This window comes from Eschrichtius robustus, chromosome 8 (assembly GCF_028021215.1).
Source record: "Eschrichtius robustus isolate mEscRob2 chromosome 8, mEscRob2.pri, whole genome shotgun sequence".
NCBI classification, from domain to species: domain Eukaryota; kingdom Metazoa; phylum Chordata; class Mammalia; order Artiodactyla; family Eschrichtiidae; genus Eschrichtius; species Eschrichtius robustus.
The window spans coordinates 114,646,576-114,671,458 of NC_090831.1; the positions used below are offsets into that span (position 1 = coordinate 114,646,576).

General features: G+C 44.4%; 1 protein-coding gene across 1 annotated transcript in view; it reads right to left on the bottom strand.

Annotated features, from left to right (window-relative positions):
- The window catches only part of CREB3L2 (cAMP responsive element binding protein 3 like 2), a 123,352-nt gene extending 101,420 nt beyond the window's left edge, over positions 1–21,932 (bottom strand). Inside the window, exon 1 of the mRNA XM_068549525.1 lies at positions 21,441–21,932. Within this exon, the coding sequence (XP_068405626.1) occupies positions 21,441–21,542 (102 nt within the window). The 5' untranslated portion in view covers positions 21,543–21,932. The remainder of the gene's footprint in view (positions 1–21,440) is intronic.
- Between the last annotated feature and the right edge of the window lie 2,951 nt (positions 21,933–24,883).

Genomic DNA, 24,883 nt, shown 5'->3' on the forward strand with positions numbered 1-24,883 from the left:
TGAAAACTGTTGGGACTTCCGAGGAGACAGGTAGAAAAGGGATTAGTCAGGAAAGGGAGGGAGCCTAATCCAGGTGTATAATTGACCCCCAGGAAGGGCTCATGGGGGGGCAAGTCAGTTTCTTGGGGTCCATCTAGCCTGACCTGGCATCAGTACTTGGTGCGGTGTTCCAGGTTGGGGGTTCTATCCCTCACAGGAGGGGCGGCAGGACATTCTAACCACGGGTTCTCACACTTGAACGTGCACAGGAATCAGCTGGGAGCGTGGCTCTTCAGATCATCATTTGGAAACTCTGGAGCAGATTCTGCATCAGTGACGAGCTCCCAGATGATGTCGATACTGCCAGACCACAGACCATACTTCGAGTAGCTAAGCCCCCAGCCAGCAGTTCTCAACCTTGGTTTCATTTTGGAATCACCAGGGAAGCTGTTAAAAAAAAATCTTGCCGCCCAGGCCTCATCTCAGAACCAACTAGATCAGAATCGCGTGGGCTGGGACCCAGGCACTAGGTCCCAGGTAATTATGACGTGTAGCGAAGACGAAGAACCATTGCTATAGGCAATGGATGTGGTCACAGCAGGAGCCTTACTATTCCAGTGGGTTCACTGGGCCTAAAGCAACTTGTGGGTGAGGTCAGCCAAGGAGGTGACCAGAGGCCCAGTTAGAAGAACCTAGACTCGTGGGCCACGCCCCTAGGCCTGGACGAACACAACCGGAGAAAGCGGTGCGAAGGATTGCTGGTGCCCGGAGTCAAGCATTACAGACACCAGTAACTAGCAAAACTAGACCCAGATTTCCCCAACCAGTGGACCAGGCTTGCTCAGTGTAGGTGACAGAACCATTAGACCCGGAGGTCCCCAGTATTTCAACCGAAGGGGGGAAAAAAACAAGAAAGGCAAAATAGGAAAGAAGTTTTCCACTGTTAACCAGTAAAATTCCTCAGTGACCTCTAAGAGTGACTAGCTCATCCCTTGGCTACTCCTGCTCTTTATTTATACGTTGGCCCAGTTACTCCACAATGTGACCCCTTCTGGGTCTCTAGCTACTGCATAGATTTGGAAAGTCATTACTGCAATTTCCAGTCCCCCCTTAACAATGTGCACCATTAATGTGACAACCTCCAGAATGCCATCATCAGCTGCAGACCACAAGTTCTGGCAATGAGGCAGGAGAATCTAAGAACAGATTCCAAACCCTGAGTTGGGGTCCTCATACCATCAGGGCTGAGCAAAGCTCTAGAAACAGTGGCAGAGTTAGGGCACAGCCATAGAAGAAGGGAAAGGCCCAGGAGAGCAAAAGACACAAAAAGAGAAAAAGGATAGGAAGGAGATGAGCAGAAGGAAGCTGGGGTGGGGAATGGGGAGATGAAACCCAGGCCAATGCCTCCAGCATCCTTTAGGGACTGTGTCTGGGTCAGGAGTGAGCCAGCCTTAGGCTAAGCCCAGATTCTAGGAAGGTCTGTGCTTTTAAAATGTATTTACGGTCACCATGTTTCAAAAATGATTTAAATGGCTTGAAGGAAATACATAATATGAAGTCAAATAAAATTCAAAATGGATGTAGAGAAGAATTCGTGATGTGGGAGGACCAGGAAGTAGAGAAGGAGGAAAAATAAGGGCGAACTAGGGTTTAGCCCTGGCTGTGACGAATGAATATATGGGCCAGACCCCTCCACTTACAGTCAGAAAAGGCAGCTTCAACTTTTGCCTACTTTGAGTCAGTATCTTGAGAATACTATGAAATGTCTTTAATATGCAAGAATTTTTTTTTGGCTTATGATGCAAGCCACTCATTTTTTTATGCATTCTCTAAAAAATAAAATAAAATTTTTTTCCCAAAAAACAAAGGGTTTAAGGTACAAACAATGCAGTTTCTGGGGAAAGAGCTCCTTTAGTTCTTGGGTGGTAAGCTCACCTGTCAGCAGTCAGAGTCTAATTAGTGCACAGCAGCAAGAGGGGGCAGGGCTTCTCTGGAATGCTGGGGGGAGGAGGGGGTAGCACGGGGGTGGGGCGGTCTCATCCATGTACACAGGACGCTGGCAGTGGACACCGGCTGTGCACAGACCTGACCCCTTTCAGCCTCCACTTTAGAAGTACAATCTCCAGGACAGTAACTCTTAACATTTTGGGGTCATGAATACCTTTTGAAAATGTGATGAAAAATGCACATGTGCAGTATACCTACAAATCCTGGAGAGCATTCCAGGAGGTTCCCAGACCCACTTGAGTTCATGATCTCAGCTTTAAAGAACTGCCACTCTACAGGTTTTCAACTGTTACAGGTTTCGTCCAGTAGAAAGCACACTGTCTGGTCACCCCTACTTGTTAATTAGCAGCCTCATGAAACTCCAGTGAATCCCCAGTGCTATGGACTGAATTGTGTCATCCCAAAACTCATATAGTGAAGCCCTAACCCCCAATGTGATGGTATTTGGAAATGGAGCCTTTGAGAGGTAATTAGGGTTAGATGAGGTGATGAGGGTGGGACTCCAATAATGGGATTAGTGCCCTTAGAAGAAGAGGACAAGAGACCAGAGATTGCTCCCTCTCTCCACCATGTGAAGACACAGCAAGAAGAAAGCCAGGAAGAGGGCCCTCACCAAGATCAGAATTTGCTGGCACCCTGATCTTGGACTTCCCAGCCTCCAGACTCTGAGAAACAAACGTCTGTTGTTCAAGCCAACCAGTCTATGATATTTTATGAAGGCAGCCCAAGCAGACTAATACACCAGATACTTTCAATGCCAAACACCACACCTGGTCCACTGTGGGGCATAACAGCTGCTAAGACACTGATCCCCTCATTTTTGCCTCCTCTACCACATGGCCCAGAGGCAAGGTTGGAGGACGCCCTCCAGAGCACTATCGGGCACACAGATCCAGCACTGAGGATACTGGCTGCACCCCCAAAGAAGGAATCTCAAACAGGAGAAGCAAAGGAGAAATGAAATGTCGGGGCTACCAGTCAGTCCTAGGAAAAGGAGAGGATTAAAATTGAAAATTCACAGGGAAAGCTGGTACAGAGATAGTGGTCTTTCTGACATGTTCCAATAAATCTGCCTATCGTAACACCCCCTCTGCACACAGGGAAGAATCCATAAACACTGTCAACTCAAGGCTGCTCTTCTAAAGAAAATACACCAGGCTAGAGGCCAGTGTTATTAAATGGTTCCAACCAGGCAAAGCTGCTTACCCTCAAATCAGTGTTTTTACACACCATCACTCTCCACCAAATAACAGATCTTTACAAATTCCTGCTCAAAGCCAATGCCTCCAGGTTGCCTTCCTGGCCTGGATACTTGGTCTACCATTGCCATTCCTCACCGTCAGCACGCATCACACATGTGCCATTGCTCTGGGGGCCCTGCTAGGCTTTGCTTCTCAAGGGCAGGGCTGAGTCTTCCTTGGCTTTTGTGATCATTCCAGGAGACTGGATTCCAGGTTCTGCACTCAGGGGTGACCCAGCAATTATTGTTGGCTGGCTGCTTTTCCTGAGAAAGCATAATCAGACCTTTGGATTCCCATACACACACTGCCTGCATCCCTGCCACTCTCTTCTCCTGTGAAAAGGACTTCTACATAGCCCACTCACATTCCAGGCAGTTTATACATCCAGGCAGTTTACACATTCCAGGCAGTTTACACATCCAGGGATGAGCAGCCCAGCCCAGGAGTGCCCAAAAGTGCAACTGGGGTCTTGGGCACATGGAGCCAAAGTAGAAGGAAATAAAGCAATTCCCTTATTGTGGCAGGAAGGGGTTGTGCTTGGCCACCTCAAAGGTCCCTACCAGACCTAGGATCCTATAAGTTTGGGAAAATGTTCTTTTGTGGTGCAGCAGACACTGCTGCTTGACCACTCAATGTCCATCTTGCCCTCCCTCCTCACAATCAGACATGCCAATCTTGTTCAAGGTAACAAGGTATCCAGCTAAAACACCTTCCTGGCTTCTCCTCAGTGAGGGGTGGCCAGCGAAACCTAAGAGGAATCCTGCTGGCGACCTCAGAGCAAGCCTTGGCTTTTCAAGTACAGGTATTACCCTCTTCTGATTTGCCCTCCCACTTTCTCCCTATCGGGGAGGCTGATGTTATGCCAGAGGTAAAGCAGTCATCTTGCAGTCGTGAGGTAATGCCCAAGAAGATAAAGGTCTACCTGCTAAAGATGGCAGAATGAAAAGATGGGACAGTCCTGGGTCCCACTGGCACTGTTCAACCACTATACCAGTCCTAGATGGCCTCGATCAAGACTTCTTGGTTCAAAAGTAGGCCCCCTTACATGTTTCAATTACTGTATTTTAAAGCCAAGTGACATATACGCTTGCAATCTTGAAACTTTTGTTTCTGGTTTGTTTTTGTTTTGTTTTGTTTTCTAAATTTGGCTCAGGCAGTGGTTTCTCAAAAGGGCAATAAGAAAAAAAAAAAAATCTACCTACCAGGATATTTTTCTTTTGGTTGGAAAACACCAAAGAACAAACTTCTCCATGAAAATCATCTGCATTTCATGAAAAACCAATGAAGGGCTAACCAGTCTCCCAAATTGCCAGCTGTTTTGCAAATATGCAGCTCCACAGAGAAGAACCATCAGGTTACTCATTCAAACTTGTTAGCCTCTACAGCTAAGGATTTTTCTCTCTTTGGCATTCACCCCATTATCAGCAATGGGTTTTTTTGTGTGTTTGTTTAAAATAAAAATTATAACTTCCAGAGGGGATGAAGATTTGGACAGAGGTTTCTAACATCTCCCTCTCAAAGTTCTACTGAAACTGCCAAAATAATAACAAGGCATTATGGATGTGGGTCCATTCACATGCCAGAATCTCTATGGACCTTCTGTTAGAATGCTAGCTGGCCCACACAAAAGGCAGCAAGAGAAAACCAACTTAGAATTCTGTTTCCCAAGCAGGCAGACTGAGGGGAGGTTGCCTTGCTGAACTCTACTTACATCAACTACTTTGGAAGGTCAGTTCAGGCCCTGGGTCAGAAGGAGAGCCTGTGGCTTTAACGCATTTGCTGCAGCTTACCAACAGCACTCAAAGTTGCACTGCTGGGGAGGTCCAGGGGCCAGGGAGTGCCGCAGCAGATGGAGAGCCCTTTACCACTACCCCTGATGCTGTGGGCAGGGCCCCCAGGGGCTGTTCCACACCACGCTTACCATTCCTTCCCACTCTCTTCCTCTCTTCTTAAGTTTATCACAGTCAGACCCAGAAACGCTATTTATATTAAAAAAGCAATGTAAATCATCTCAGTCACAGATGGCTGTTTCAGGTGATGGCAGGAATAGGGAATGGGCCAGCCCCTACATGCCTTGCCTCTTGTGACTTGAAGAATGTTAACACCTGCCACCAATCCCCACCCCCCTCAAAACCTACAAAGAATTTCAGTTCTGCAGAAGCAGGTGCTTGAAAAATCGAAGTGTGAACTCAGTCATGCAAATCAATACCAGGCCTTGAGCCTAAAAAGATTCAGGTAGGAACTGAAAAAACTTTTCAGGTTTTCCCCCCCCAAATGTCATCACAATTAGGCCACATTAGGGTGAAGGTGGCCAAAAGGTACCAACTTCCAGCTATAAGATAAGTAAGTCCTGGGGATGTAATGTACAATATAGTGACTACAGTTAACAATACTGTATTGTGTATTGGAAAGTCTCTAAGACAGTAGATCTTAAAAGTTCTCATCACAAGGAAAAAAAATTGTAACTCTGTGAGATGATGAACGCTAACTAAATTCACTGTGGTGATCATTTTGCAGTATATACATATATCAAGTCATGTTGTGTATCTGACACTCACATGTTCTATGTCAATTATATCTCGGTAAAACTAGAGAAATAAGCAAAATAACTGGGTCACATGAGAGAAGCTTTATTCTATTTACTAATTTTTTTCCTTCAGTTTAGAATTCAGCAAGCATTTCTTCCTATGCCTCCTTGAAATTATTGGAATAGAAAACTGGAGGGCAGGAACCTACTATCTCCTAAGCAGAGGCCATGTACCCGACATGGAGACAGACACTTCATTTACATCATGTCACTCATCCTCTATCACGGCCTTGTGAAACAACCTCAGAAAGGTACCCAGAGTAGGGAGTGCCAGAACCAGGTCGTAAGCCCAGAATCATTCACTTGGCAAATATTTCATTGGCTCCCTATGATGTGCTCACCACTATTCTGGTAGCTTCCCAACAAGTATGCCTATGGAATGCCCGGAGTGGAGGCTAGAGCCCACAGAGCCCTTGGGCTGTGACCAGCCTCATCCATTACTTCAATGCCCCGGGCAGATATCATCATTTTCTCTTAGTGCCATGTTGACAGAGCTGGGAAGCACTGAATAAATAATTTGTTGGTGGTGATAAGGGCTATGAAGTCAGTGCTGACTCCAAAATCCCTGTTTATTCTACCAACCCTCTGCCCCAGTGGTTGAGTGATCAGCAGACAACAGGACATTCAGAATCCACAACAGAAATAGGAAGAGTGGGAATAAGAAAGCTGAAAACTCATCATGTTCAATCCGCTCAACCATCCACCTCTCAGCTGGGTCAAGCTTAACTGCAGTTTCCTCCTATAAGTCTGTATTTAAGTCGAAAGGAAACACTGGGTTCCTTTGATTTAAAACCACCTCATGTATACAATGGAGAAAAGACAGCCTCTTCAGTAAGTGGTGCTGGGAAAACCGGACAGCCACATGTAAGAGAATGAAATTAGAACACTCACTAACACCATACACAAAGATAAATTCAAAATGGATTAAAGACCTAAATGTAAGGCCAGACACTATAAAACTCTTAGAGGAAAACATAGGCAGAACACTCTATGACATAAATCATAGCAAGATCCTTTTTGACCCACCTCCTAGAGAAATGGAAATAAAAACAAAAATAAACAAATGGGACCTAATGAAACTTAAAAGCTTTTGCACAGCAAAGGAAACCACAAACAAGAAGAAAAGACAACCCTCAGAATGGGAGAAAATATTTGCAAATGAAGCAACTGACAAAGGATTAATCTCCAAAATTTACAAGCAGCTCATGCAGCTCAATATCAAAAAAACAAAGAACCCAATCCAAAAATGGGCAGACGACCTAAATAGACATTTCTCCAAAGATATACAGATTGCCAACAAACACATGAAAGGATTCTCAACATCACTAATCATTAGAGAAATGCAAATCAAAACTACAATGAGGTATCACCTCACACCAGTCAGAATGGCCATCATCAAAAAATCTACAAACAATAAATGCTGGAGAGGGTGTGGAGAAAAGGGAACCCTCTTGCACTGTTGCTGGGAATGTAAATTGATACAGCCACTATGGAGAACAGTATGGAGGTTCCTTAAAAAACTAAAAATAGGACTACCATATGACCCAGCAATCCCACTACTGGGCATATACCCCGAGAAAACCGTAATTCAAAAAGAGTCATGTACCACAACGTTCATTGCAGCTCTATTTACAATAGCCCAGACATGGAAGCAACCTAAGTGTCCATCAACAGATGAATGGATAAAGAAGATGTGGCACATATATACAATGGAATATTACTCAGCCATAAAAAGAAACAAAATTGAGTTATTTGTAGTGAGGTGGATGGACTTAGAGTCTGTCATACTGAGTGAAGTAAGTCAGAAAGAGAAAAACAAATACCATATGCTAACACATATATATGGAAACGTAAAAAAATGCTTCTGAAGAACCTAGGGGCAGGACAGGAATAAAGACGCAGACATAGAGAATGGACTTGAGGACGCGGGGAGGGGGAAGGGTAAGCTGGGACGAAGTGAGAGAGTGGCATGGACATATATACACTACCAAATGTAAAATAAATAGCTAGTGGGAAGCAGCTGCATAGCACAGGGAGAACAGTTTGGTGCTTTGTGACCACCTAGAGGGGTGGGATAGGGAGGGTGGGAGGGAGACGCAAGAGGGAGGAGATATGGGGATATATGTATATGTATAGCTGATTCACTTTGTTATAAAGCAGAAACTAATACACCATTGTAAAGCAATTATACTCCAGTTAAGATGTTAAAAAAAACAAAATAAAATAAAATAAAACCACCTCATGTTCCTAATATGTAAACACAGCTGAAACACCAAATGGTTTTTTGGCTGCTACTTCTCTGCCTCTCTTTCTCATCAAACACAAAAATGTATGTGTACGTTAAGATTGCCAGGGTCACTGGGCACCTTCAGTTAGAGCATGATGCCCTGGAACCCAAGGGGGTCAGGTTAGTCTCCATCTGGGTTTGGTCTTGACCTCCTAGGCCTCCCCAGCCCACAGCCCCAGGCCTTCCAGCTGCTCCCAAATGTAGGTCATGGGCTGCAGGAGAGCCCTGGAGAGAAAACTTGCAAATCCAGAGCAGAACCAGAAAAACAACTCTTGGTAGTGCCTCAGAAATGAATACTCTCTCAGGGTAGGAAGTTAAAAGTCATAGCTACAAAGATCGGCTTCAGGTTCTGTGATTACAAAACAATACAGTATGTCCCCCACTCAATCCCACCCTCCTTTCCAAAGGACAATGTCCAGTTCCTAATCCATTTGTAAATGGAAGAGGGCAGAGGTTGGGGCGGGGGGGCGCATGGAGGGACAGCCTATATACACACGCATATGTTTGAGGCTCTTGTGGACCAACCTGGCTTCTTGTTGGATTACAAAAGGGAGCTTGGCTGTGACTAATTTCAAAAAACAAAGTTAAAGTCAAAAGCTGCCACAGGTAACCCCAGCTTATGAATCCACATTCCAAAAGTTTGTAACAGCAGGATGCTGATGGTGGGGTAGGTTGTGCATGGTGGGCGGATGGCAGGGAATGTATGGAGACTCTGTACATTCTGCTCAGTTTTGCCGTGAACCTAGAGCTATTCTAAAAAATTCAGGCTATTTTTTTAAAATTTGTAACACAGGTGCTTCAAACTCACAAGACATATCGTTATTGAAATAACATGATCGAAAGTAATCGGTTCCCCCTCCTACGCTGTTGGTGGGAATGTAAGTTGGTGCAGCCACTATGGAAAACAGTGTGGAGGATCCTCAGAAAACTAAACATAGAATTACCATATGATCCAGCAATCCTACTCCTGGGCATATACCCAGACAAAACTATAATTCAAAAAGATACATGCATCCTTATATTCATAGCAGCACTATTCACTATTCACAGTTAGGAAACAACATAAATGTCCATCAATAGATGAATGGATAAAGAAGATGTGGTACATGTATACAATGGAATACTACTCAGCCATAAAAAAGAACAAAATAATGCCATTTGCAGCAACATGGATGCAACTAGAGATGATCATACTACGTGAAGTAAGTCAGAAAGAGAAAGACAAATACCAAATATGATATCACTTACATGTGGAATCTAAAATACGACACAAATGAACCTATCTATGAAACAGAAACAGACTCACAGAAGTAGAAAATAGACTTGCGGTTGCCAAGGGGGAGTGGGTGGAGGAGGGAAGGCCTGGGAGTTTGGGATTAGCAGATGTAGACTATTTTATATAGGATGGGTAAACAACAAGGTCCTACCTCTATAGCACAGGGAACTATATTCAATATCCTATGATAAACCATAAAGGAAAAGAATATATATATTAAAAAAAAGTAATCGGTTCCCAGTCAGCCAAGAGACCAACGTAACCCATACTGTAGCTGAACTGTGCTGGGTGAATTCTCAACTCGGTGTCACCTCACAGGAATCTGTTCTGCTCTGGGCTGAGAAGGGCCGCCCGCTTCCTCCCTGTGCAGTCAGTCGGAAAGCAGAATTCTCCTTATTCTCCACCCCCTTGTTTCCTGGGCCCAACTTCAGTCCTGGGGTCAGACTTCTCCTCCCATTGCTGTTCCTCATCTCCCCAGGAGGGCTGAGGGCCATGAAAGCAACATCCTGGATACAGGGAAGCAGACAGCAAAGGTAGAATCGAGCCCCATAATGCAGGGGGCACGGGGAGGGCTCCAGAGTCCCCTCTGTAGGTCCTGAAACACAGGCACTGCTTGGAGCTGCACATTTTCTTTGAAGCGGCATCGTTTACTTTAGTGTTCCTTCCACTGTAAAGCCCTCGGGCTCATATTCTTACTACAAAACCATTTGTCCTCACCTGCTCCTATTATTATGTCATTAAAAATGGGGTCAATTTGTTTTTTTTTTTCTATTTTCCTAACATGTGAATATCGTTGATGTCTCTGTGATCAAACTTATCTTTGGCAGCCACTGGGTCCACTTGATACTTTCTCAGTGGGAAGTCAGCAGAAATATAGAAAGGAAAAGGCTAAAGCCTTCTAGGCATTTGATAAATCCCAACTGTCTTATACAGATTTAATGAGTCCAGAGACCCTCCTTTTGCATGCCTCAAAGCCTGAGACCCCTAAATGACACATGCACAAAGGGACCCAGGCACAAACTACTCCTCGTTCATGAGAAGGACATCAGAAATAGGTGGATTCAGCATGGAGAGAAGAATGAAGAAAGGACCTTCATAATACTGCACGGGCACGGGGACAGTCTCCAGGGCCAATTTTGAGGACTGATTTTACAAAAACAAAAGGAAAGAAAGAGGCACTATTGTACATATTATCTACCATGCATATTTACTCCCAGCACCTGCCCTCATGCAGTTTCTGCTCTTGCCTGGAAGCGAGGCCTGCACTCCCTCGGCACAAAGCCACACAGCATGCCCACAGGTCCAGACCCCTGGGGGACCTCTGCAGCTCCAGGACACGGTCCCGCCCTGAGCTAACACCACACAGTGCTTGGCAGGCAGCTGAAGAGCATACTCAGCCCTTCTTTATCTTGACCACTCCGTAGCAACCCTCCCCTCTTTGGATCCTGGATTTTCCTGGATTTTCTCCACTCTTTCTGCTGCTTCCTTCTGAGTTCCACCTGCAGATTTCTCTTCGCCTGCTAACGCTTCAAGTGTCCCCAGGGCTTCATTCTCAGCTTTGCTCTCACACTCCTCCCTCTCCCCCTGACCTCGCTGGATTATCTTATTAGGACTATTGGCTTCACTTCTCCCCCACGAGATTCATAACACCCAAATCTGCATCTCCAGACCTTTCTCCAGAACTCCAGACCCATGTTTCCAAATGCCTTTCAGGTACCTCTCCATGAACACATCAGCATCACCATGTCCAAAACTGAACTCATTATCTTCCCCAGCAAACTCATCTTCCCGCACGAAGGGCAGCACCAGCAACTCAGTGTGCCGCGTCAGAAACCACGACGCCTCCCATACCCCTCGCGTGCCCCACTGCCACCAAGTCTTCGCGTCCAGCTCCTAACCCTTTCTTGTATTCATGTGCTGCTCCCTGTCCGGTTCAAGGCCCTCGTGGTGCCTTGTTCTACTTCATGGATGAAATAGCCAGCCAGCAGATCATCTTGCTGCCATTAATTCTCCCCTCCAATCCATACTTCATAAACACTAGGGTTTCCTTTCCAAAACACACTTCTCTCCCTGTCTCTTTTTTATTAAAAGTCTTAAAAGCTTCCCACACTACTGCCCACAAAAGAATATCCAAATGGTTAACAAAGCATGCAAACCTTGTATGATCTTATCATATCTCCCAACACTCCCCACAGGGCATCCTACTCGAAACTACATAAAACCACTTGGTATTCCCAGAATCAACTATGATATTTTATGCATTCTTACTCTGTATCTGCTGTTCCCACGGCCTGGAGAACTCCTATTTATACTTCAGGACCCAATGCAAATATCACCTTTTCAGTGAGAGGCTCTCCAACTCATCTCCTTCAGATCTCTTGTTCCACCCTCTGTGTGCCAGAAGTACTTTGAACACAGATTTAAAGCAAAATGTACACCAGATATTTAATGACTTGTGATTGAATGACTTCTTTACATATCTCCCTTCCCACTCTTCTGGGAGAACCACAAGGTCAAGAATGTATATCCTCCTGCCTAGAACATGCACAGGTTTAGAAAAGCAGTTCATTAAGTTCCTCAAATTGGAGGAAGGACCAGTGATGAGAGATATTTCCCCAGGATGTACAGACAGGAAGCGAGGGGAAGCAAGGAGTTAATGGCTGAATCTTTCAAATGCTATGACTGGTAACCTTGGATTTAAATGTCTGTTTGACACAATTGGCTAGTGAGAAAGCATTTTCATCGCAAATCCTTGTTTCCTCCAAGTTTCCTAAAAAAATCACCCTATCAGTTTGAATCCTGCAGGCTCTTTCTCAGCCAAAAGGAATTTCCCTTTAAACAAAAACTATTCAGACATTTCCAAGATATGAAATGTTAAAAAACCAAGATTTTCCACTCAGACGACTAGAAAACTATTTGTAGATTTTTTTCCCCAGACTCCTCTAATTTGCCAAGAAGTCTGAAGAGGGTTGCGTGTGTGTGTGTGTGTGTGTGTGTGTGTGTGTGTGTGTGTGTGTGATGTTAAAAAAAAATGTTTCCTACCTCTGTGTCTCTCTGTTTTTCCATTCTTTATTTTGTCTGGGTTTTACTGAAGCAAGGTTTTTAAGTCAGAAAACAGAGGCTACAAAATGCAAAACTATACCCGCCAACTGAGTGCCCAAAGGAAAGAGGTAATCAACTGATCTTTGCTGTTGTTGTTTTAAATCACCCATTTTTTAAAGATCAGAGACTTTCAAGGGTGAGAGCATGATACTCAGCACAGAACTTTGGAGTTAAAAGGAACCTCCGGGACCATAATACAAATGCAGCATTTTACAGCAGGATAAACTAAGACGGAGGATGTGAAGTAACTTGTACTACAATGAGTTTTTCCAAAGAAAAACTCTCTTCCAAAATACTTCTAACAAGAAGCAGGCATACAAATTTGAGTGGCTCAGCGTCACCCGTCTCAATTCTTTAAAAGCTCTTCAGTAATGTCAATAAAGTTTAGATAAATAAATTACACCAGAATAGAGCAACTCAAAGGCAGGCAATTCAACCTCAGGCAACTGTAACTGAGCTCGACAGCAGCTATACACACCAGAAGGATCAATGGTACAAGATCTAAGAACTTATGTCTGACTTTTGCACTGACCTTCCACTCACTCCTAGAAAAAAATTAGATACACCACCGCAGAACACCAAAAAAGTGCTTCCCAAGCTGAAGAATAAGTACGAACCCAGTCAAAACACAGCCTGCATCTGATGGGTGACACTGACTCAAGAAACAGCTGTGCCCCAGCAATGACTCATGAGCCTCTCTTGGGTTTACACTGCAGGAGAGCTGAGTCACAAAACATCCCCTGAGATAACAGGGGTGCGGTGATAAGGGGGATCAAAGTGTTCTCAGCTCTTCTCAAAGTAATGCACCGGGAAGATTCAAAGGTTACCCAGCCAGAGCCACTCTACAGCTCATGAGGGCCCAGAAGATCTTGGGTCATATTCCAAAGATCTCCCAGTTTCCATCCACAGACAACTAACAGATGTAAAGACCTGAGAACCAGCTGTATTGAAGTTGATGGAGGAGCCCAGGACAGTGTACAGGGAGAACACAAGGCCAAGTACCAAACGCTCACATTTAACAGGTGGTAATGCAGCCAGCAAAGGAGGAAAAACTAAGCCTCCCAGGGTATCATGGGAGCCAAAGCAAGAGCAAGTTACGAGATGAACGTGTGGTCGGTCAATATTGCCAAATGTTCCCATGAGGCCTTGCAGGTAAGGATGGAGAGAAAACTAGTGGATGGAGCAGTTAGAGAGAAGTTGGAGAACCTTCAGGCAGCAGGAGGAACCAGAACATACGGGAGGCAGAAGTAAAAACTGAGGAAATGGAGGCCGTAGCTATTGACTACTTGTCTGAGAAAACCTGGCAGTAAACAAGAGAGAAAAAACAAGCAGAGCAAGGAGGGGCAACAGCATCTGGCAAACATGTGTTCAAGGCAGAGACCTGTGTTTACAGCAGAAGGCAGAAGCTGGGGAGGAGAGGAAATGAAGATGCCTGAGAGAGAATAATTACAGGTCCCTTGTGCTTCCTGAATGACATCAGACACCTGAGGTGGGGATACCTCTTCCCCAGAAAGAAGACATTTGACTTAGGGGAGACGGTGAAAAAGTGTGTACACTATGGGCTAGACAGTGACATGTGAAGAAACTGAGACCCAAAGAGGAGAGGTTACTCACCCAAGGTCACCAGAGAACCAGTGGCCCTGGATTCCAAATCTGCCTGGCTCGAAGGCACACCCTTTCCACAACGCTGCCTTCAACTCTACTCTAGCGGAAACTGGGACTATTATAGAATCATCCTCCCACCCGTCTGGGTCTCAAAACTAAACAAGAAAAGTTATTGACATCAAACTACCCAAGTCACTTTCATATTAAATTTTCAGACTTGCAGAGGCATTTACAAGCATCCAGAGTTTTAAAAAAATACATTAACAAAAGAGACCAAGGCCACTGAGCTTATTCATTCTCCAAGACTGCCTCACTCTACGCAATTGTGCATCAAGCAAGTATTACATATCTCTGAGCATCCTGTGCTTGGGAGTATAGAAAAGACAGTCATGTCCCCTGCCTTCAAGAAGCTTGTGTTCCAGCTGAGGTCTCTTTTTTGCTCAAGGCCTCAGATTCTCCATAGATAAAAGGGGCCATCACCTCCTATGTGCCTTGTGGGTAACCTAGACAATTCCATTCAGGGAAAAAATGAGGTCACTTGGAGCTTCACTTGGAAGAGCCGGAGAGCATGTGGTGAGCTGGGAGAGGGGGAATAGACTCAAGGTTGACACCAATGGTGAATCTCACCATTTCATTTCAGGCTTGACTCTACTGAGGTAGGAAATGTAAACACTACTCCCTCATTCATAAAATCACTGACAAGCAATTCAGACACTCTGCAGCCCTAGGCCCTCAGTCCTACCAAACTCCCAGCCAAAGCCTAAGGCCATTTGCCCCAAGACAGTCCACAGACAGGTCAAAGCCCCACAGGGCTGAGGCCAGCAGTTCAGGCAGCAAACAGGCACACTCTGACCTTATAGCCATATGCAACTGGAAAAACAGCTTCTTTGAAAAATGGCATTCAGCTCTCTGCCTGCGGAGATGAGGTTGTGTGGACCTCGAACAGAACAAGTCATTCTTGTGTTGCACCGTGATCATGATTACAGGCTCAGCTAGTTACCTCCAGCCCTGATATCTGACCCTGACGCAGAGAGTTCAGATAATATAGTTAATTCTACATTTCCTCATTCGTGAGTTGGGACACAGCAGTACCCCCTCCATGATAGCCTTTGCATGCATTGCAGAGATATTCCATGTTTAAATGTTTTAAAACATTTTCCATTTGCTAGCCCACCTTTGTGAGAAAAACAGCCATTGGCTAAATGAACACACCTTTTAGTGAAGGAAAGGTCTGCCAACTCAGACTATTTTACTAATGATCATTACACATGGTCATGCTGGTTGAGGCTCCAAGAGCTCCTCCATTCCCACATGACTAATCTAAGCCAATCAGGTAAATCCCTTTCCAGCCATTGGTTCAGAAATGATGATGTGATCCAATCCTTGACAATAAAGCTCGAAGAGAAATCAGCTGGTAGGCATCTAAAAAAAGTTTCTTCCATCTTAAAAAAGGACACAGGGAAGACACAACCTCTCTTCTCCCTTTGGATATTGTCATTTTTATTTGAACACCTGAAACTCATATGGGTATGAGTTGTCTTCTGGTTGCCTCCAACTTGAAGATGAAACCTGCATACGGATGGATGGAATCTAGGTCCATGACGAACTGAGGAGCTGCTGAATCAGCCAAACATGTAGCTATACTTTTAGGCATCTTGCAACATGACAGAATAATTCACTTATTGTGTTAGCAATGTGAATCGCTTTTCAGTTACTCGCAGCGGCAAGCATTGTCATTTAATTCAATTATTAATCTAGATGCAGTGCCTCATTTCTCCTGCCAGAGCAACTTCACATCAGAGCTCAATAGGATATTATCACTCAGGGATCACTCAAGAAAGAGGGCAAGTACAAAACTCAGTACTGCCCTCTCATCTTTCAGAGCTGTGCCCAAGCCCACCTTCCCCCAACCCGTGTTAACACAGTGAGAACAATTTCAGAGACAATAATATAACTGAGTCAAAGATTTTTCACCAAAACAGTGAAAATTCTTTCGATCATAGCTAAATCAGCAACATATATGCAAGGCCGCCTTATGAATAGGGGCCACATGCAGAGGGGTAGTGAGAGCTCCCCCCCAGTTCCCCAAATACTCCTCCCCTACTACCTGGCTATTGCCTAAAGTTCTCCATTTAGAGATTCAAGAAATTATTGTTAAATATAAATGCCCATTTAGGGGTCATATGTTAAGCTTTACTAATATTGAAATTTTTAGTGTAAGCTTAAAAATCTTTCCTGAGAACAAAATTAAAGAGGAGGAGTTGGAAAGAGAACACCATTACAGCGAGCAACTTGGGATCCAAGAAGCGAGGGAAACGTGAAAGGAGTGAAGGTGAAGAAAGGTGAAGTAGGGCCTTGAAGACAAATTATACTGACTTCACAATTCTGTCTCCTACTGGAACTCATTGCCTTTATTCAATTGGTGGAGGTCAGGTGACCAGAAGTAATGATTTCTCAAGCCACAAGGACCCAGGGTCCCACTCAGAACCTGGCCAGAGGCCAACAATAGGAGGCGAACATCAAACCAAAAGCTCCCATATCCCACGGGAGCCCTATCAAGTCTCTGGGCCGCCGAGAGGAAGGGGAAACCACCAGCCTCTCAGATCGGCCATCCACCTTCCGGCAATCACGATGGATGTGGAAGCCAGATGGCCTTCATATCCGCTCACCAGGCAGGTGGAACCTACCCTTAACACCCCACCTACCACCCTCTGGGCTCAGTCATTTCATTTTAAGAACCAATTGGATATAAAATTTAAGCGCATAACCACTAATAATTCTACAAAGAACTGGATTTACATGAATTTAGTATTTAAAAGAAGCAGAACTAAATTAGGAGGTTGGAATTAACTGATACACACTACTATATATAAAATAGATAACCAACAAGGACCTTCTTATAGCACAGGAAGCTATACTTAACATTTTGTAATAACCTATAAGGGAAAAGAATCGGAAAAAGAAAAAAAATATATATATATATAAGTGAATCACTGTGCTGTACACCTGAAACTAACATGATATTGTAAATCAACTATACCTCAATAAAATAAAATGAAATACCAAGCAGAACCTCTGTCGTTATCTTTGCAAAGAAAAGGTATCCTATTGTATACCTTAAAAAAAAATAATCATTGCAAAAATTGGTAAAATCCCTCTTTTCCAGATTGCTAAACTGAGCTGTAAGAAAATTACCAAGAGCACAAAGTTTATCATACACAAACCCACTGTTAATCCTCCATCCTCAAAGCCCTTTTCCAGCAAGCACTCCTGCTTCCTCTATTCATTATCCAAGGCCTCCACCAACTCTGGTGGTATTGAGTGAGCGCCAGAGCCCCCTCTCTCCCCAAGGAAATGCAGGCTAAAATTACCTGCAGTCCAGTTTTATGTGGTGCCTTTAAGTTGTCATTTTTCATTTCCTAAATATTTTCAGGAGGTAAAAGTTTGAACAGTACGAAAGGGATAGTGTGTAAGTAACTCCCTCTCCCTCCCTCCCTCTCTTGACCTCTAGTTCCTCAAGTCCCCTTACCAGAAAAACATCAGCCATCTGTTTCTTGAGCATCCGCCCAGATATATTCAGTGCACGTAATAATATACATAGATAAGATTTATAGACTGTTTTGCTCTTTAAATTGCAAAATCCCACAGTAAGTTCCCAGAAATGTAATTTGCACAGAATCTTACAGGAAACACAACATGAATGTTAGAAACATCCAACATCCTGGCAGGTTTAGGGGAGGGGACAGGCTTCTTGCAATGATTTGAAACCATAATAGATACACTCCTCATTTTTATATCTGCCATCTTTTCTGAAACCAGTTTTAGCTTGCATCCACTCTAGAAGCAATAGCTTTCCTAAATGTACTACTCACTGATTTAAAATTATATCTCATCATCCGTATGGGAACTATTTTTTCAGCTTCAAGAGGAAGCCCAAAGCTCTAATAATTCAGGATCTAATGAGCAAGTCCAAATTCGCTCTGTGTGGTTCATTATTTTATAGACTTTGAAACTGTCTCCTCTAAGCCTTTGTCCTTCTGGACCCAGAAGTTTTCTTCATAACTAACCAAATGAGAAAAACACTGCTCCTGATGGCTCACAGCAGGCAGCTCTGAGACGTGACAATCCCAGCCTTGGGCTACTTCTATATTTTTAAAATCAGGTAGGTGACAGTTTTGCTAAAACAGGGCATTAGCAATCATGCGTGTGGTAGCTAAATCCCTATTTAGAGCAAAGAGAGTGATCATGCTAGGAAGGGTTGGTGGCTGCACTGCCACCTCAGTTAAATATTAGCTGCCTTCAGACTCAGCAATTTCTGACTCCCTATCCTCTGACTCAGTTCCTTTTAAGTCTGGATCCTTCATTCATACAGCATAGTGGGCAAGAGCTTGGGCTTTGGAGGCAGGTAGACTTGAGTTTAAATGACCTTTTACCAAGTCACTTAAACTCATTAAGCCTCAGTTTTCTTATCTTTAAAACGACTCCTTCACTGGATTATTGAGATATCCTCTTTTTTTTTTGGCTGTGCCTGGCAGCATGAGGGATCTTAGTTCCCTGATCAGGGATCGAACCTGTGCCCCCTTCAGTGGAAGCTCTGAGTCTTAACCACTGAACCGCCAGGGAAGTCCCACTGATACATCATTTTTGTAAAGCACTAAGTACAATGCCTTTCATGAGGACCAGCTACATAATCTATGGGACCTGCTACAAAATGCAAACGTGTGGGCCCTTGTTCGAAAGTTATTGAGGATCTTATGATGGTGACAGCAGAGCATCAAAGTGCGGGGCCCTGTGGGACTGCACAGGTGGCAGGCCCATGAAGCCAGCCCTCCCTTTCAGATAATAAATATACAATAGATGGTAGCTATACTATCTTACCAATTTCCCAGCTTACATTTGTACCTTACCCTCCCTGCAGGCTCTCCACTCCCTATGTGATGCCTAATCCGCTCAACTTGGAAAGTTTCACTGGGCCATTCCAAAAACAGGCACTCTGCCTCAGAAGTAACCTGCATTTTTACAAGAAAAAAACTGACAGAAATGGGGGGATCTAAAACAGAAGGTGATGTTACCATAAGCTCATGCCAGACACACTCCCACCTTAGAGCCTTTGCTCTGGCTTTTCATCCTGCTGAGATAACCTTCTCCCCTACTTCAGGCCTAGAGTGTAAGCTTCTCAAGGTCAAGAATTTTGAGGTCTTTTTGGTTCACTGATGTATCCCAACTGCTTAGAACAGTGTTTCGCACATAGAAGCTCTTCAATAACCATTCACTGAAAGAACAAATAAATCTGTGAGTGAATGCATCATCAGGCCATCCTTTTTCCACTTGGAGGTCTGGCCGTTTCTCATTATGATCAAATAGCAATAATAACAAGCTCTGCAACTGGATACCCAACAGAGTTCAAGAAACAGATGGGAAAGTTATCTATTTTCAAATCTCTGCCCAACTCCCCTTAGTTTAGAAGGAATATAACCCAGTCATCTGTGCTACCAAATCCGATACGTCTTTCAACACTAATTCATATACTCAGTTTGTGGGCCATGGCTTGCAGCAATGACGAGTGGCATTTTATATGAGTGAGCTGCCCAGAAGAGAGACACGTCCCTAAGTGGCATACATAAAAGTAATTTAAAAAAAAATCAAATTAGAAGAAAAATAATCACCCATCACTGCTTCATTACAATGACATAGAAAAACTAAGCCCTTGCTATCAAAAGGAAGGTAAGGTCTCTACTCCTGAAACTGTGCATAAAGATGTCAGTTAGAGCCAGTCCAAGCTGTCCTGCCTGAAGTTAATGTCACAGTCATGGGTGGCATCTCAAACCCTGGCATAAGATCTCACAAATGCAAGTCATGAGGCCTGAGAAAGGGAATGTGGAGGCTGTGCATAATTCATCGCACCAGCTGAAAGACAACACAAAGCATTACAGCTTCGGGATGAGACATTTTCACAGTACTCGTGAGAACGAAAGAGAAGAGCTGCCCCTCGCAAATGGCTAAAATGTGGCCTATGTCAGGAGAAACATCTGGAGATACTATCAGAAGATATTTGAGGACCAGCGTTCTCTGAGTTCTGTCCTGGCGACGGGAAGCACATCTGGGCCCCCAATCCAAAGGCAGCCCATGTGGTGTCCTCGGGACAGACTCAGTGAGCAAAGCCCAGAAGATCACACCACACATCTGGCTTCTGACCCGGCATGAACTTCCACTACCTCTCTGCCCTGCACTCGGCATGTTTTCAACAAGCCCTTCTCAGCCACCACAAATGCCTTGGTGGGAATCACAGGGAGGCCCTCATCCCTTTTCCCAAAATAACGTCAGCCAGAGGCAAAGGCCAAAGGGGTGGAGCCTGCAGGCCATTTTGCAAAAGTTTCAAAATATCCTGGCACTGACTCCATTAAAAGAATCATGAAGGGGAAATAGCCAAGCCTCTCATTTTCTCATTAGTGTCTCTCTCTCTCTTTCTCTCTCTCTATACAAACTCTGCATTTGTAAAAAAAGAAACAAAGAGATCTCACAATAAAGTCATATTATCAGTGCTGGCTGTTGGAAACAAAATTTCATTTTGCAAATTTAATACCAAAAACTTGAAATTGAAAACTTTATAAGAAATGTGTGTCCTCTGTGACAGTTTAGTGCCCAAAGGGATTTCTGGGACATAAGACTGAGCAAGGAACTGGTGAGCTGCCCCACCTTCTCCAAAGCCTTTCTGAAATATGCACTGTCTCAGATTTTCCATTCTCCTTTGCTGATTTTCCTCTGAAGAAGGAGGAAGCAGATTTCTTGGCTGAACAGTTGAAGGAGCCAAATAAGTAGTCTTCCTCCTAATATGAACGGACCTTTTTTCAAAACACACACACACACATACACACACACACACACACACACACACACACAGGTATACTTCCTAAAATTCAAATAAGAAAGTAAAGGAAGAGAAAGAGAGAATATGACAGCGAAGGATAGAAAATGCTACTTTATTTTGCCCAGTTTTTAAAAAATCTTCCCACAAAAATTAGTAGCAAACTAAACAGAGGCAGATTATCAAAACGTCTACCCCTTCTCCTGCTTTACAGCGCAATAGGAAATGATACAGCAGATGTGAAAAGCCCTAGGGGAAAAGAGTATAAGTTGCTGAAGGAATACAAAGCGTCGTTACTATTATCAAAAGTTTAAAAGAGACAGCGGCCCACCTTCACTGTTCAGCTAGAAAAACCACACCTCTCCCCAGATCTCTCCATTCTGGGCATGCTCTTCCCAAATACTTCCTTCCCAGTTCCCTGTCCCGAGCTGTTCCTTTGATGGCACTTCCCCCTCTCAAGCCGCCCCTTCGCCGCCCCGCCAAGTCCTCACCGTGTGATACATGAGAGCCTCGGTTTCCCCGGGCTCTGACAGCTCGCTCAGCTTGCGGTCCCACTGCAGGACGCTCTGTTCCCCGCTCTCCAGCACCTCCATGGTGGTCCGAGGCGCGCTGGGCCGAGGATGCTGAGGGCAGGAGGGGAGCGGGTAGGGCGGCCTCGGAGGGCGAGATCCGCCTCTGCGTGAGTGTGTGTGCGTGTGTGTGCGTATGCGTGTAGCTTATGCACTTAGGAAGGAAAACTTTCGCTCCTCTGCCTGAGAGAGAATTGCCAAGGGCTCCGGTCCAGCGTCCTCGGAGATTTGAGAATCCCCAGAGGAGACAGACTGTCTAGAGATCAGACCGAAGGCTGAGGAGAATAGAGCAGGGTGTGTATCCAAAATAAAGGCAGGAGATCAGTACTCATCCCAAAAAAAGCCCTTCTCACTAAGCTCACTTTCCACTACTGCTCCAGACACAAACTTTGAGATTCCCCAGGGCTCCTCAGCTCTGCTCCGGCAGACAGCTATGACTCCTCCTCCCTCCAGGGCGGGGACCAATCGGATGCTCACTTCTCCCGCCCTACCCAATCAGAAGTCTTGCTCTCCGTCCAGAGGCAGGGGCAGAGGGAAGTCTCCGCCCAGGCCTTGGAATGTGGGCGGGCAGCGCCTTTGACGTCACCGGGGAGCTACTCCGGTTTTAGTACGGCCGGGAGCCGCGGTCTGCGGCAGCAGACGAATAGAGTGCTTGAGCCCAGGAGTGATGGACTGGGGGCGCAACCAATGAGGAAGGAGCGCCTGGGAGGGACAGCCAATCAAATAGCGACAAGAATACATTTTATAAGAGGGAGGGTGCGCTCAGTCGCCTGAGAATCGAGAGAAATTAGCGCGCGCGTCTGGAAGAAGAGAGCGCTGCTGGGAGGGCTGCCTTACGTACTGTCCTAAATATTTTCAAGTAGTTTAGCTCATTTGAGTCTTTCAGGATTTTTAAAAAATAAGTCACATATTACACACAAATGTAAATATTCTCTATTATGCATGAATTCATGTTAGCACATATCTGGCAAATTGAAATTGCTTGTGCTTCAGATTTTTCTCCCGCTGTTAGGCTCTTCTCCTGACGTGTTTTTTATGGGCTCTCCTTATTCTATTTTTTTCTTTTATTTACCCAACAGACATTGTTGAAAAGAGCCTATGGCTTCCTTTTCCAGGTCATAGAGATTTTACCTCAGTGGAAGAGTCAGACAATAAACAGGTAAAAGAAAGAAACGTATAATGTCAGAAACTGGTAACTGCTATAAAGAAAAATCCAAGCAAGGTAAGAGGATGGGGCAGATCGATGCTATTTTAGATAGCAATCAGGGAAGTTCTTTCTGCGTAGGTGACGTTTGGGAACAGACCTGAATTAAATGAGGTTTGGAGAGAAGCTGGTGTTTTACAGACAGCCAAGGAGACAAGTGTGGCTGCGGATTGAGGTGCCAGGGAGTGAGTGAGGGGAGAGGTGGCCTGAGGGATGGGCAGGGGACAGACCACCAGGCCTGCCTAGATTGGGAAAGAGATAGCCTCTTCTAAATTATTTTCCCTCAACTTGTTGGGAAACTTGGGAAACTTGTGTTTCCCTCAACTTTTTTTCCTCCTTTCAGACTCCTTTTTTTTTTTTTCTTTTCTTTTTTTAAATTAATTTTTACTGGAGTATAGTTGCTTTACAATATTGCGTCAGACTCCTTTTAAGGAAACAAAGTGCTTGCATATATAGTTTGCTCATTTTAAGTGTAAGGGAGTCTTGGCCAATTGTCTCCAGAAGTTGCTTACAATGGCACATTCCGGTATGGAGGTGTTACTTTGTCCCCTTCGCAAGTATTTTTTGGTGGATAGGGTCAGTCCAATTTTGTCTTAGAACTCTATGGTGTCTTTAAGTGGTAGTTTATCATAGAAACTGTTCCATTTGTCTGGTCCTATCTCCTGGGTCGTTGGAGAATATTTTAATGCGTAAGTAGAAATTCTAGTTTATGGGCCCCGTACCTTCCTTGTATAATAGTTTTCTCATTTTTCTCTTAGTCCTTGGTTTTTATTTTCCAGTCTGCTACCACCTTCACCACATCCTTTTCATAGATCACCTTTTCAATTTTTAGAAACTTTTTCCATTTTTCTTAGCATAACACTCAACATGAGCAAGTGAGGTAAGAAACATGCACACCCTCCTTAAATTGGAATACAAGCATGTATCTGTCAAACATTTCTGCCTTAGGCAACGTCAGTCCCTGGTTTTGCCCCATGTGGTTGACAGTTTCTAAGATGGCTCTGAAGATCCTGCTTCCTGGTGTTCACACCCTCTGAAACTGCCTCCGCTTGAGTGTGGGCTGGACCCAGGGCCTTCCTTCTAACAAAGAGAATGTGGCAAAAGTGATGGGATGTCAAAAAATATTCTGGCTCCTGTCTTGCTCGTTCTCTCCTCCTCTAGTTTGCTTGCTCTGATCTGTGAGTTGCCCTATGGAGAGGCCCACATAGCAAGGAACTGAGGAAGGTGTCCAACTAACAGCCAACAAGGAACCGAGTCCCTCAATCCGATAACCCAGGAGCAACTGGATCCCGTTAATATAACCACTTGAGTGACTGTGGAAGCAGATCCTCCACGAGTTGAGCCTTGAGATGACTGCAGCCTTGTGAGAGACCCAGAGTCAGAGGACTCAGCTATGCCATACCCAGATTCCTGACCTGCACAAACTAAAGGTAATAAGTTTATATTGTTTTAAGCCACTGACTTTTTCCTTCATAAAATCAGTAATATAATAATTGGTTTCCTAAATGCTTGATTAAATTTATCTGTATTGCCATAGTAATATAGTAATGTCACAATTCCTAAATGGTTTTTCAGCCTCCTTTGTTGCCTGTATGCTTCTCCCATTCAATGTACGAAGACTTCTCACCAGCACATTTCTTGTTCTACATCTTGAGTCTAGAGTTTGTCCCTTCCCCTAACATAATTAGGACTTAACAATTCAGCTGACTTTTTTTCCAGCTTCTCTGGCATCCCTTAAAAAGTAGCAGCACTCAGGAATTCCCTGGCAGTCCAGTGGTTAATACTCGATGCTTTCACCATGGTGGCCCAGGTTCAGTCCCTGGTGGGGGAACCAAGATCCTGCAAGCTGCACGGCGCCACCAAAAAAACACAAAAAAGTAGCAATGCTTGCTCCCCTGTCTGGTTTTGGGTTTTGTTTTGTTTTGTTTTTTTTGAGATATAATTGACATATCACACTTATGAGTTTCAGGTGTACAACATAATGATTCAATATTTATATATATTGTGAAATGGTCACCACAATGTCTAGTTATAGTCACCATGCTGTATATTACAGCCCCAGGACTTATGTATATGTATTTTATAACTGGAAGATTGCCTTTTGACTCCCTTCACCCATTTTGCCCACCCCCAACCCCTGCCTGGGAATCACCAGTCTGTT